This window comes from Talaromyces stipitatus, genomic scaffold (genome assembly GCF_000003125.1).
Source record: "Talaromyces stipitatus ATCC 10500 scf_1105507295515 genomic scaffold, whole genome shotgun sequence".
NCBI classification, from domain to species: Eukaryota; Fungi; Ascomycota; class Eurotiomycetes; order Eurotiales; family Trichocomaceae; genus Talaromyces; species Talaromyces stipitatus.
The window spans coordinates 1,018,412-1,031,515 of NW_002990118.1; the positions used below are offsets into that span (position 1 = coordinate 1,018,412).

Genomic DNA, 13,104 nt, shown 5'->3' on the forward strand with positions numbered 1-13,104 from the left:
TTACTGGAGAAGGAGATATTATAAAGGTAACCGAAAGTCGCTGTTTTGATATTCTAAGGAGACTCTCCCGTATGACGTATCGTTTTCCAATGAGAATTTCCTGAGAGGTGTTTTTTTTCCCTTTTCCAGGTTCTGGATCTTTATCAAGCTCCTGATCTCTCCCAGATAATTTCTGTTCCCCAGATCTGTCGACAGAGGCAACGACCCGAGTGAACAAATGTGTCCTTGACAACGTTATGATAAGGAATGGAGCGGTCTAGACGAGCCCGAGTGACCAGCGGACGTATAATAGGTACTGGCGACGGAGGAAACAGTTGAAGTAGACTTTTTATCATTTCGAAATGGAAGTCACTGAAATGCTTTTCCCCACCATGGCCCATCCTTAGATGTCACCGTTGATTGCTGATTCCTGGATGATGGCTCGTCCAAGAGGTTGTATAAATTCCATTTGGGGATGTTTGAACTTGAGCTGTCAAGCCTAAAGACATCATTCAATCTAACGCTAGTTTCTTCCTCAGAAGTATAGGAGGCTAGAAGTCTATCGTGTACCATCTCGAGCATATTGTCGTGCAGCCACTGGAGCGCATAACGGTAGCGTTCAGTCCAGAGTTCAGCACCACCACCGATAAAAATTCCGGCTCCGGAGAAAATCCATGTCGCGACGGAAACTAAGACTATTGATATGTAGAATAATGATTGAGTTCCATGTAATGTTGCATTGTCAAAGAGGTGCATTCCGAAAAGACTCTAAAAGCAATGTTGTTAGAAGCAATAACAATTCAAGGTTCTGGTAAAGGGAGACGGGGACACCACCAGTGACGAAATTCAACGGGAGGTAAAAGATAGTCATGACAGTGAAGATGAAAATATATTGACTTAATTGTGTTCCTTTTGAAGCCTCACGGATAGATGTGGCATGAAATAGCTATACTTTTTCCATCAATAAATAGCGGCGAAGAGTGCTATCAATTGATAACAACCTCACTTACCCCGTCTCTCAGACTGGCCTCCAGCTCGGCCAGTTACTTCGACAGTTAGCAAATCACCAGTCAGAGAAAACTTTTAAGAGTTTGTGTACATCGATTAAGATCTGCTGGAAAAGAGTCCAAGATAAACAATGTATTGGCCGCATTTCAAAATTGGCGGAGGGGAGGTGGCGCACACTCCTCAGCCTCGCCAATTCCGATAGGGAAAACCAACAGTAGAAAGAAGAGCCCCAATATTAACGAGAACCATGCATGAAGGGAATGGAACAATATCTGGTAGAGGTGTGGTTGATAGCTTGAGCATAATTTGTAAGCCGCATCGGTCCGTAGAAGGTCTTGATAGTGCTAGACACTCAATCAGTAAGCTTCAAGAAAACGTAATGGCATTGCTCGCTGCAGAGCTTAACTTGCGCATGTACTACCACTTCATACACGAACAGAGTAATCGTGTATGAAGGTTTGATATGCAATGACATGCAAGATGTATGTCTCTAAGGATCAAGGTCGGAATATCAGACATAATTTAGACGAGATGAGAATGGTTCTTGCACAACCAACTGTAGATGTATTTGCTAGCCTTATTTTTGCCAGATTCCTTTATTGATCAACCACTTCTACCTCAACAGAGGGGTCCGCTACTAATAGGGAAAGAGACTTTTTCAGTGGTGTTGCATCCTCGACACCCCCGCGTTATACAAAGTCATCTACCTATCAATAATAGCAAGAAGTCAAGATGAATTCTTTGTTTCTCCTTGACTCGCGCTGTCTACGCGTGATCTAGCATGCGGATCATACTTCCCCATGAAGGAATTCTCTACACCTACTTCAGACGATTGCACATAAATACTATATATACTACGTGAATCAGTACGTACATTCTCCTATTCTATTCCATCGATTCAGACATTTCCAAAAAGTGCCCTAGATTCAACGACTAAATTACCAAAACAGGAAATACTGTAAGAACGAATAAAAATCTTTCCTGGTGGCAAGGGGCGGCAGACTGTCCCGATTCCGAAAAATTGCCGTGCAGTTCAACTATTAAAGGGGGACGTCATATAGAATAATCATCTGGCAAATTGTTTAGATGTACTTGAAAAGGAAATAATTGATCCATTTGGCATGACTCTACCGCTCAAAGACGGAAGCCTTTCGACGTTGTTTGCAGTGATATAAAAGCGAGTGTTCCACCCGAGGTCACAAAAGCCTCTTTTTGGAGGTGTACAGGGTTAGGGTTTTACGTCGCTCTTGTCCAACCTTGAACAACTTCAATCATCACATTCGACCATATTCTATTCTATAAAAAAAATTCATCAAAAAACAATAACAAGCCAAGAACGATATATATCTCCGGTCTATGAGTAAATCGAGAAAATACAAAAAATACACAAAGATGACCGAACCAATAGCAACTGAACTCTCGACATCAAACGCAAACCAACAACCATCGCGCTCACCATCCTCCACCTCCTCCTCAAAACGGTCATTCTTTAGCCGATGGCGACATCAAATCCATCACAAATGGACTACGGATTGGGCACCATTGATGGCAGCCAAGAGCAATCTCGACGATGATTACAATTTCCCAGCGGGTCGATATGCGGGTCAGGGCTTTGAGTTTGCAGTGGGATCGAGGCGTTGAGCTTCTTTGATTATTTTGGTCGATATCGGTTACATACCTCCTGATTGCTGGGCTGGATTGCATGGGCTTTGGGGTGGTGTTTTATGGCTGCGTCTCCTCTCTTTTGGTTTATTCATGCGACATCTACTATCCCGGAAACGGACTTCAAAGGCGATTTATTTTTCTATCACTGAAGAAAGAGAATAAATGCCAGGGACTCTATTCATCTAGAACAGTTGCTATATACATTCATCCCCTCTTAATTAGAAACAAAACCTATATTACTATCCGTACACTTACTGAGCACCGAAAACCTTAACACGCTCCTCAACAGGCTTGAATTGCTTCTCGCCAGCAGGGGACTCAATAGAACCAAACACGAGCTGAGCCTTGGACACCCAGTCGGTAGGAATGTTGAAGGTCTTGGCCAAGTCGGCATCGATCAGGGGGTTGTAGTGTTGGAGGTTGGCACCGAAGCCGAGGGACTCGAGACCGGCCCAGACTGTCAAATATTTGTCAGAGATATGTTGCCTCGTTGTAGGATGTGAGAATACTTACGGAACCACTGGTGCATGGCGTTGGTGTGGTCAGCCCACTCAGGAAACTTGGAGCCAAAGGCAGGGAACTTCTCAGCGTAAGGCTTGATGTGAGTAGGGTCTTCGTAAAAGAGGATCTATAGCAATTCTCGTTAGACGGCATTCAATTCAACGTTAGGAAAGGAAAGAAATGTACAGTTCCATAAGCAGCCTTGAAAGCCTCAAGCTTAGGCTTAGTCTGATTATCAAAAACCTCCTGGGGCACTGCACCAGTAGAAACGAGTGGCTTGAAGGCGTCGATGGCAATGTTCCATACTTTCTCGTGGTCGCCGTGCAGAGCGACAACGATACGGGTGGATTGAGTATTGAAGGAGCTGGGAATGTGGAGGATGGCCTGGTTGACCAATTCGATGATCTCGGAGTCAGGGACGGGGGAGTTGCGACCCAGGTGGTAGTAGGTGCGCCTGTTCTTGGCGACTTCGATGAGAGCCTGCGTTGAGGGAGCCATTTTGTTGGTAGATTGGTTGAATGACTTAGAAGAGGATGTTGAGAACTGTCTCGAGGGAATTTTGTGTTTAAGTTGATGAAGTAAAGAGACCGAAGAAAGAGGAGGAGTGCGAGGAGTAGATATAGTCGCGACCTTCAAGATAGTCCCACCAGATTGCCAGCGTCGAAGATGGGACGTGGAAAGCAATCGAAGAGGGGTGGTGGAGCTTGACGCGAGAGCCATTGTGAATGATGATTGTCACATAAAGAGCGTTGCAAATTGTGCTGCAGAAAAGATGTATTTAAGAAGGGTTGAGGGCCAATGAATGAGGAAGATTCGGCGATATCGTCAGAGAATCTTGAGATTCTGCCGTGTATTGTAATACTGGTATGGTATTTTGAAGATCAGACAGTAGAAATAACCGTGTATTGTAATCAGATTACTAGGTACCATTGAGCGGAATTGCCCCGCGGATAATTTAATGCACAAAAGGAACGGCATCTGATTGGTTACAGCTTATAATTTTGCTTAGCCAAGCATTACAAATCCAATCCATCGGATATACTATTTCCGTATTGCCGATCCACGTGATGCAGGGTTAGGGTTGCGCTCTCCTCAGTAGATGCAAGACCGTTCCTGACTAAGGAACGGAGAAGCGCTGGGAATTGTTAAGGACACCACAGATTTTCACTAGTGGGAGCCCTTAATTAGGTTTAGCTTACCTAATCTTCAACATTCACTGGTCACCATGTGACCTTATGATCATATTCTTTACACATTTTGTGCAACTAAAGTAAAACTAATCTGTTCAGCTTCTTCCAAGGAATTCGAATAATCAACTGCGTCCTCGATTGCAACCATTTTGACTGATTTATAGCACTTTGAAATCTGTGTTTTTCTCGCGTTTTGAGGCGATGCCGTGCATGAGGTGGTTCCGTGCACGAGGCAGTGTGTGAGCGTGAGTGGGACGTGTAATTGTGTGTAGCCTATCTAAGGGAAGAAAACTTGGACACAGGCGTCCATACAAAATGTGGGGCAGATGTGTGTACGCTAGCTTAGTAAGAGGGTTCTCGGCGATCGCTATAGCGAGGATCAAGTTGTGGGTTTTATGCTGCCTATTCCATACCAAGCCTAGCCGTAATATATGGTTGACACGGTGACGACAGTAAGAAGCCTCCAAAGGGGTCGCGAAACCTCCCATCAACACACAAATCTCCGTCATTGCTTTTGTTCAAACTCACTAGTCGGGATATTTCCAGTTCAGCAAATATGTTGCAGCCAATACTCACACCTGAAAAGCTGTGGCCAGGTGGCATTCCCTCGTTTGTTCGTCCTCATCCAGCTGAAGATTTGACCGTTGGACCAGAGGATGTGGATTGGAAGGACTGGACAGAGGAATGCAAAGGATGGTGTCAGTTCGTAGAGGTATAAGGCTCTACTATCAGAACCAATGGCTTAGCTAATCTCCTATGAACTGTGGAATGCACATAATACTGATGATTTTCACCAGGAGGAGTGGGTTCCAAAAACTGATCTCAATGATGAGATGCAACAATGACGGGCACTCATTGCAAAATGGGCCTCTTCGGATCAAGCCTTTCGAGATGTGCGCCATACATCCAAATCTACCGCCTAAATTCTGAAGCTGGACTAATATATCCAATTATTCTAGTCTTATCAAGAGCGTGCTCCTCCCAGAAAATCGGCATTGGACTACCCACCCCATCTTCTCTCCAAGGCTGGCCTTGGGGACAAACGCTTCTTCTGCCTGGATTCAGTGGATAAGGAGCATCATGCAGATAACTATTTACGTCTGGTCAAGAGCCTTATTCTCCTATACTTCCACAACAATGACGCGGCTACTCACCCCCTATGTCATGCAAGCCAGGAGTCCTCTCAAATTCCGGATATTTTGGTTGACTCATCTACAATACCGAATTATACCAACTTTTTCTCCTATCACAATTTATTGATTAACCTCTTTCTACACCCAGCTGATTTCCGCGCTGTCTCCATGACCTATTCCGGCACGGTGGTTTTCCCTAAAAAATACTCAAATACACCTTATACTGTGATCGACCAGGACAATTTAAATCAGGGTCGAGTGGCAGTGATGACATTCAAACCTAACGGAGAGATAGGAGAATTTGCCAATCTCCTGCCTTGGAATTATGCCCAGATATCTTCGTTTTATTATGGGCTGGGCTGGTCTTTTCATCGACTATTTGATTATGAAAACGACAGAGCGTTTGCTGACCCTTATTTTAATCAACCGTAAGATTCTTCTATGTCTAGATTACCCAAAAAGTAGCTAAAATCGCGATAGAATAAATATGGACGAACCCCTTCTATCTATTGTTGGTGTTCTTTTAGAAAGAAGAGATCTTAGTGCAAATAATCTTCAGTTAGTAGACTGGAAGGATGAAATCGAGATATTTGCGCCAGGATTTCTAGCATTGGAAGCTCAGGGATGAGGAATTGACTTTGACCTGGCAGGCTTGTGGAATGAAGATGATTTGAGTTACACTCATCATACAGTAGAGCAGAAGAGAAAGAAGCGGGAGACGGGGTCATACTTCTAAGATCATTTATTCTGTGCCCTACCTATGTGAATAATAGTGCAAAGGTGTGAACTGCGCAGACAATGAGATTGTTTTAGTCGGGGTGGTGATCTAGCGACACCCTCCTAGTTCCAGCGACACCCCCATGTGACTTGCTTGTTCTGATTGGACAATTTCTCGTATCATGTGATCACAATATCAAATTTCTTTCCAAGCATTGTCATATTTGGCAATAGGGTTTAGGGTTAGGGCTAAGGTCTACCACTTCACTATCAATTGTCATTTTTCCTGCTAGTCTAATTGTACAATATTCAGTCAATTATTCTTAGAAAAAGATTGCACCTTCCTTGCCTATTACTCGTTCTCATCGCCTAGCCATGGCGCTGGCTGGCCATGGCCACGTCGCTTGCTTCTTCTGATCTGATTCTCGTTGGTCTCGTCATCCCCATTCCTACTAGTTTCATTATCTTTATTCTCGTGTCTTTGAGTGTTGACTTTAGTGGTGCCTGCAGAGCCGCTACCACATTTACCGCCCTGCTGTCTTCCTCCATGCCTACGGCCCGCCTGTCCTCTTCTACGACTACCATAACCTCACTATCTTGGTTCACGCCCACTCCTTACCTGTCCTCCTTCACGGCTACCACAGACATGACCACGTCCTCGTCCTCGACTTAACTCTTGGGTCAATAGATGTTCAAATGCAGAGGGATCTCTTCTAGTAGATCTATCTTCAGCTGACTAGCTTTGCTCACTTGTAGTAGGCCAGTTAATCACACCAGGAGGGCGGCCACGCGGTCTAATTACTTCTGGCTCTAGGACTAATTCTCGTGGATCTGCAGGAGGAAGGTCTTGGTTAGCATACAACCGCCAATATTTATAGAATTTAAAAAGCTCAATCGATGTGTCAGCCTCATAGTATTCCTTAATCTTATGAATGCAAGGGATCCCTAGAGTCTGTCGAGTCACACCCGTGCAGGGCTCAATTAGCTTTTTATCAGGGGGCTCTCTAGAGGAGATATCTTTCAAAGATACTATAGACCATTTTCAGTGTATGATTTGAGACCTTTAAAACATGCTTGAAAAGCCGCAAATTCCTGAAATCTATCTTCACTCGGACACGCTCATCCTCCATTTTATGCCATATTTTTTAGTGTTGGTTTTCAATTGTCATTTCAATTGACAGCACAGCTCTAAGTAGGTCCATTGTGGAAGTTCCAAGGTCACGTTTGATAATCTAATGAGCGCCTTCAACCTGTGAGCTTGCTTATTTGTTAAGATGCAGATTGTTACAGCTTGACATACGGCACCTGACAGGACGTTCGACGGAGCTTACCGGCCGAGGATTAGGACCCTAGGCGGTACTACTCTGGGAATAGCCTCAGCGGTGCCAGATTGGGAAGAGGGTGCGCACAAAGGGGTATATAAAGGGCCTCTAGCGAGGTGGATTTCTGCTTCTTCTTTTCTTCTTCTCTCCCATGCTTATTATTCTCGTGTATGAGCACCTCATGTACGTCTTCTCAGCTAGATCAATACATTGAGCTTGGCCACCGTCACACAGATACTTATTAGTATAACATTTTAAAAAGGGTTTTGCCTTGTCTTCTTGAAGCCATTCCTTATTGATATATTTGAATGCCGTGTCCCACACATTATGACTATATTTAGCCCTGAAATTATTCCACTTAGCGTCTTTCTCTTCCTCAGTATGTGCGTTGACGAGTTTCAAAAAGTCCTGCTAAAAAGATAGCCAGCGAGTTTCAACCTTCTCCTTAAGTTCATCAATTGGAGTGCTCTTTATACACTTGCCCTCATAATTGATTCGAATGACTTCCTGGCGTATAGCTGACCGACACTTAACCATCAGATTTTTTTAGATATGCCAAATGCATAAGATTCTATGTGTATATGGAAATACAGTTTTAATTGCACGCAATAGGGCCGGCTCTTTGTCGGTAATGATTGTTTTTGGATGCCCTAGTCCCATACGGAAGATTACCTGCTCAAGACTTTGTAGAATAAATAAGATTCCTCCTTTTCATTTTTTATGAAGATAAACCCAACCCAGAATGTCTTATTAGTTCCTGTGAAGCCAATAATGTTAAGAAAGGGCATCTGATATTTATTGGTCTTGTAAGTAGAGTCCAAAAAGAGCACAGTATTGTAAACCTGTAGTAAATCTAAACAGCTCTTATGGTTAAGAACACTACTGTGAGAATATCCTCATGGGTTTGGTAATTGACAACCCAATCTCCAGTCTCCAGGAATGAGCTGAGAAGGACATGAATTGGCTCCCGACCATTTAAGAAGCGGTTTCGCATGTTGCGTCTAAAATTATATATATCTTGCTCCTTTATCCCAATGTTATCTCCATGTTCCTTCACAAGGGAAGCCATAATATGGCACGTGTCAATTCCATTCTCTAGTTGGGCTTTGATTTGGGTAGCATGTTCAAGTATTTGACGACGATGATAGGCTAAATAAGTAGATACTGGCGAAGAATTGTGATTATAGCGCTTTTCTTTAATATCAATAAGCCAAGTGTCATCTTTCTAAACTCGCAGAACAATGGAAAAGGGACAGTCAGCAAGTATTGTGCTCCCTTGTCGCATACGCTCAATCATACAATTATGATACTCCCCTCCTAGAGAGCACTTCACAAAGACAGTCTTGATATGGCCACTTTTAGCTCTCTTTGACCACCTTTTGAAAAATGCATAGCCGTGGTTCTGGGCAAAGTTATTGATAAATTCAATAATAGCATCAGGTGAGTCAAACACTTCTTCTTCTAGACGAGAGGGAAGTGGAATTTGATTATGAAGATTATTTTGAGGTTCAGCATCATCTCTAGAGCTTTCATAGCCCTGGAGAAGGAACGCTAATAACTGATTTGAGGCCATCAAGTTGCTATGCCATAGGATAAAGGATGCAAATTTTTGATGACCAGCATGTTGTGTGACGATAAGGCTGCCTGCCTAAGTGCTTTAAGACGATTAAGCGCTACTTTAATCTAGCAAATCAGGGAATGAGCCTTATACTTATAGATCAACCCCTGACGAAAAATAGCGGACATCTCCATAAAATAGTAAATACTAGGAATAGAGGTTCTTCTCTAAGCATATAGATTGGTGTCTCTATAATTTGACTAATGCAAATTCCCCACGGGTTTCATACAAAAGCCTCACTGGAACTAAGCCCTAACGCACCACTGCTTAAGAACACCATTTAGACCTCACACTAGGACTCTTTTAAAAGCGGCTAAATATAATAAATAAGGCAGAGCCGCTTGGGTATTTGGCGTCTAGAGACACCTCAAGCGCCCTACGCGTTATGCGCAGCTTAGAGTGAGGAAAAGGGTATGATTATGTTAAAATCAGGGCTCTGTTCGAGGCTACAGTTCCTGAGGCAGAATCCTCAGGGAAAATCCCATTACTAACTCGTATATCTATCATAGCTTGGAATAAACACTTAGAAATGGTTCAAATGCTTAAGAATAGTGGTATAACTAGCCCTAACCCTAAACCCTATTGCCGAAAATATGGCAATGCTTGGAAAGAAATTTGATATTCTGATCACATGATACAAGAAATTGTCCAATCAGAACAAGTAAGTCACATGGGGGTGTCGCTGGAACTAGGGGGTGTCGCTAGATCACCACCCTATGATAATAGTTCTCCAATTGAAACAGAAGGAATATACTCTCAGTGAGCGCTCAGTGAGCGACCATGATCGATCACATGATAAAGTGAGCAGTCCAGTGAGTGTGAGCCTGGACTGAAATTTACTCAGTGAGGTTGACTGTGAGTGCCCTCACAAAAGCGGCAGCAACTGAGAAACGAAAACCCCACTAGGCAAAGGAAATCTGGTACGCTAGGTACACAGTTCCAAGGACTACATTCGAAATTGCTTTTTTTAAAATATACCTAGCTGTGCTTTGAGAGGTTTTTGAGTATGCGCAATTGCGTCCTCAAACCATATGCATACCTAGGTAGTTGAAAATTAATGATGAGTTTTCGTTGACAATCACAAATGATGGATGGCCATAAATATTCCTTGCCCAAAATATGGAAGATCATGAAAAGATGCTATGTTACAAATAGTTAATATACAAATCTCTATATACAATCATCGATGCCGGGAAGCTGGCCACTGACCCAACCATTCATACTGCTCCCTCATTCTCCGCGAGGCCATACCGTGCAACGGCCGATCAATAAGCTTGTGCAAATCAACCCGGTCCTCCTGCGTGAAAAGCGTCGGATAAATAGTAAGCATATCATTGAGAATCCGCGAGAACCTAAAGGGATTCTTCTGCCGCAGTGTCCGATTCCATCTTCGAACCGAGTATAATTCTCCGAATAGCATTTGTAGCCTTTCTCGGCAGGCTTGACGCACGAAGCTTGGGTAGATGGTTACTCCTAGACGTTCTAGGTCTCGGAGTAGGAGTAATCCTCGAGTCCAGCGGATAACCATTCCGCCGCCGATTGGATCGGCTATTTCGCGGACTTGGTTTTTATACCATAGAGAGGACTTGAATCCCCAGGCGATGAGGGCCATTTGCATTCGCGGGTTGAAGATGTGTCGTATTAGGGTGCGATTCTTCGCTAGGATCGCATCGGGTTCTGTTCCAGTGGATCTCGATAGACTATGCAGAAATGGAGAGTCGTCCTGCACCACGTAATTATGGGCAAGCCATAAACACAATTCGTTGACTTGCTGCCATTGATCATGTCTATGCATTCCCATACGTTTCAATAACTCAACCCAATATTGAGGGTCAATCTCAGTTCCGGATCTAAATGCTAGTTTCAGGATTCGGGCCGCATAACTGACTTCGTCAAACTTGGGGTCTTCGGGGTAGGGTTGAAGTCGGCCGGGAAGTCGCGGTGTAAGAACGGTATAGAACATGTGGTCGATGCTCTGCTGTGTAAGGCTTTTGGCATCAAGGTACATTCTATCTGCAACATCCGATGCTGCCGACCATTCTTTCGCTGATAGCGATACCCGAAACTGAATATTATCCATGTCGTCCTTGGCCACTTCATTTAACACTGCTTTGGTGAGGTTGTAGAGCCTCCAATCTCGAGCTAACAGGTAAGAACATAGCAAATTCTCCTGTACAGCGACATCTTCTAGGACGTCCGGATGCTGGTCGCTGTGTAATAGATCTTCAAGAACGATATCCTTGTGCTCTAGTGCTAGTTTCTCAACTAGTCTCGTGAATGCGCAATCACGAATGGTGATATTGGCCTTTCTAAGTGCCCTCATTTTCTCTAAAATATCCTTTGGACCATCTGCCCTGAGAGCAATTTCCCGTAAGGAAAGCGGTCCAATGGCTTGGACACCAAACATTTGTAAACCATTGGTAATCATATCCACCGTCAGGGCTTTGGTAGCAAAAAGTCGTGCACCAAACTCATCTCTAAAGGTCTTTTCTTTGATCCAGTCCTCTTGGTCCTTTGGGCGATCCGGCTTCTCCTGCAGATTGTTGTTAGGTGCTCCAACCTGTTCGGATGGAGCAAGAGATTCAAGAACGGATGTATTCAGAGTACTCGACTTAAGTTTCCGGAGTCGCTGCCTGACCTTCTGGGAGAAGGTGTGACCTTCTGAATTTGCAAAGTCTAGAACTTGTTGCACAGTATTCAGGTCACGTGGCATATCTCCTCCCTTGATCAGGAAATCATGCATGTATGCTGCATCCAGCATAAGGCCCCTTCGAAGTAAAAAAGGAATGACAGTCTCGTATATTTGGTGGCCCTCTGTTGCCATGCAAATCTCGCCGAACGCTCTTACGCCCCTCCCATTTCCAAGCGTGATTGTTTCACGCGAATACAACGACCAGTCCGGGTGTTTCTGGGGTGTACATGAGACAGCCTGTGCCATCACTAGGACGATATCAGTGGGCCCGTCCAGATGAATGGATTGCAATCTGCGATGCAATGAGATTGCTTCTTCTGGTAACCCTTTTGTAAATAGTCCCCCGACAACTGTTTGATACAGTCTGCTCCAACGTTTCCTAGAACTTAACCACAATTTCTCAGCGTATGTAGTGAACTCATATAAAAGTTGTTCGTCTACCAGTCCTGCTTCCGCGAATGTTTCCCAGATATAATCCGCTGGTTCCCCTTGCACGGGCAGCTGTATACCATCACTTCGGTCTATGAAGCCGTTCCATATTTCCACCACACCCCGATGACCGTATCGCCGCTTTCTATACTGTAGTAGCTCCTTCCACAGCCCAAAGTCGTGTTTTCTCTCCGGATCGTCCACAAGTCGCTTCCTGCCATTAACCTTCTTGGTATGAAAAGACGATTCGTATTCGAGCTGATCGACGTCTAGGGCCAGTGGCAGATCACCCTCCGTAGGTCCCCGACCAATATCTCGCCGATTTAGTCTGCTCGATGACTTTGCACGACCGATATCATAAACTTGTAATTTCACATTCTTTTCCGCGCCGGAGACGATGCTCGAACTGTCGCAAGGAAGCGGCTTCGCATGAGATCGCCGTGTCTGACAGTTGATACATCTTTCCGTCCGAACGTTCAATCTCTCGATGCCTGCAGCTGAAGACGTCGAAACCAGGTCATGGAGTAAGGAGATAGCGGACGGCCTCTTCAAGAGCTGCAGCAAAGCTGGGCGCATTAGGTATGAAGAAAACAGGTGCGAAAGTAGTTACTAGAACTACCACTCAACATTTTTGCCCATCAATTATTCGCCGTCCACTCGATGATTTGTGGTTGATCATCATTATTGATTTTTCTTGATGCATTTTGTCCAAAATGAGATTAAAGCTTCTTGTTTGCACTGTTTGCTCTAAAGAGTCACGTGACTAAACAGGAAGAATCCGGCAACATCAAGAGGGCTTGGCGGACCGAAAGATTGCCGGGGCTAGTCGAACCTCATCAGACCACAAGCT

The 13,104-nt window shown here is 44.2% G+C and overlaps 5 protein-coding genes across 5 annotated transcripts; 1 reads left to right on the top strand and 4 right to left on the bottom strand.

The window, feature by feature from the left end:
• Positions 1–2,067: 2,067 nt before the first annotated feature.
• On the bottom strand, positions 2,068–4,008 carry TSTA_043990 (nitroreductase family protein, putative). Its single transcript, XM_002484840.1, has 3 exons — positions 3,340–4,008; positions 3,166–3,280; positions 2,068–3,109 (listed from the first exon to the last, which is right to left on the bottom strand). Exons 1-3 carry the CDS (start codon positions 3,871–3,873, stop codon positions 2,904–2,906), a joined length of 855 nt encoding a protein of 284 aa, XP_002484885.1. The 5' UTR covers positions 3,874–4,008; the 3' UTR covers positions 2,068–2,903.
• A 1,176-nt stretch (positions 4,009–5,184) lies between these two features.
• Positions 5,185–5,415, top strand: TSTA_044000 (uncharacterized protein; the record flags this gene model as incomplete). The annotated part of the gene is made up of 2 exons (XM_002484841.1): positions 5,185–5,236; positions 5,303–5,415. The coding sequence occupies 2 exons, from the start codon at positions 5,185–5,187 to the stop codon at positions 5,413–5,415; spliced, it is 165 nt and encodes a 54-aa protein (XP_002484886.1).
• A 1,130-nt stretch (positions 5,416–6,545) lies between these two features.
• TSTA_044010 (uncharacterized protein) lies at positions 6,546–6,841 on the bottom strand (the record flags this gene model as incomplete). Its single annotated transcript, XM_002484842.1, has 2 exons — positions 6,546–6,765; positions 6,813–6,841. 2 exons carry the CDS (start codon positions 6,839–6,841, stop codon positions 6,546–6,548), a joined length of 249 nt encoding a protein of 82 aa, XP_002484887.1.
• Positions 6,842–8,368: 1,527 nt separating this feature from the next.
• Positions 8,369–9,088, bottom strand: TSTA_044020 (uncharacterized protein; the record flags this gene model as incomplete). The annotated part of the gene is made up of 2 exons (XM_002484843.1): positions 8,369–8,679; positions 8,803–9,088. 2 exons carry the CDS (start codon positions 9,086–9,088, stop codon positions 8,369–8,371), a joined length of 597 nt encoding a protein of 198 aa, XP_002484888.1.
• Positions 9,089–10,313: 1,225 nt separating this feature from the next.
• TSTA_044030 (uncharacterized protein) lies at positions 10,314–12,883 on the bottom strand (the record flags this gene model as incomplete). Its single annotated transcript, XM_002484844.1, has 2 exons — positions 10,314–12,820; positions 12,865–12,883. 2 exons carry the CDS (start codon positions 12,881–12,883, stop codon positions 10,314–10,316), a joined length of 2,526 nt encoding a protein of 841 aa, XP_002484889.1.
• Positions 12,884–13,104: the final 221 nt, after the last annotated feature.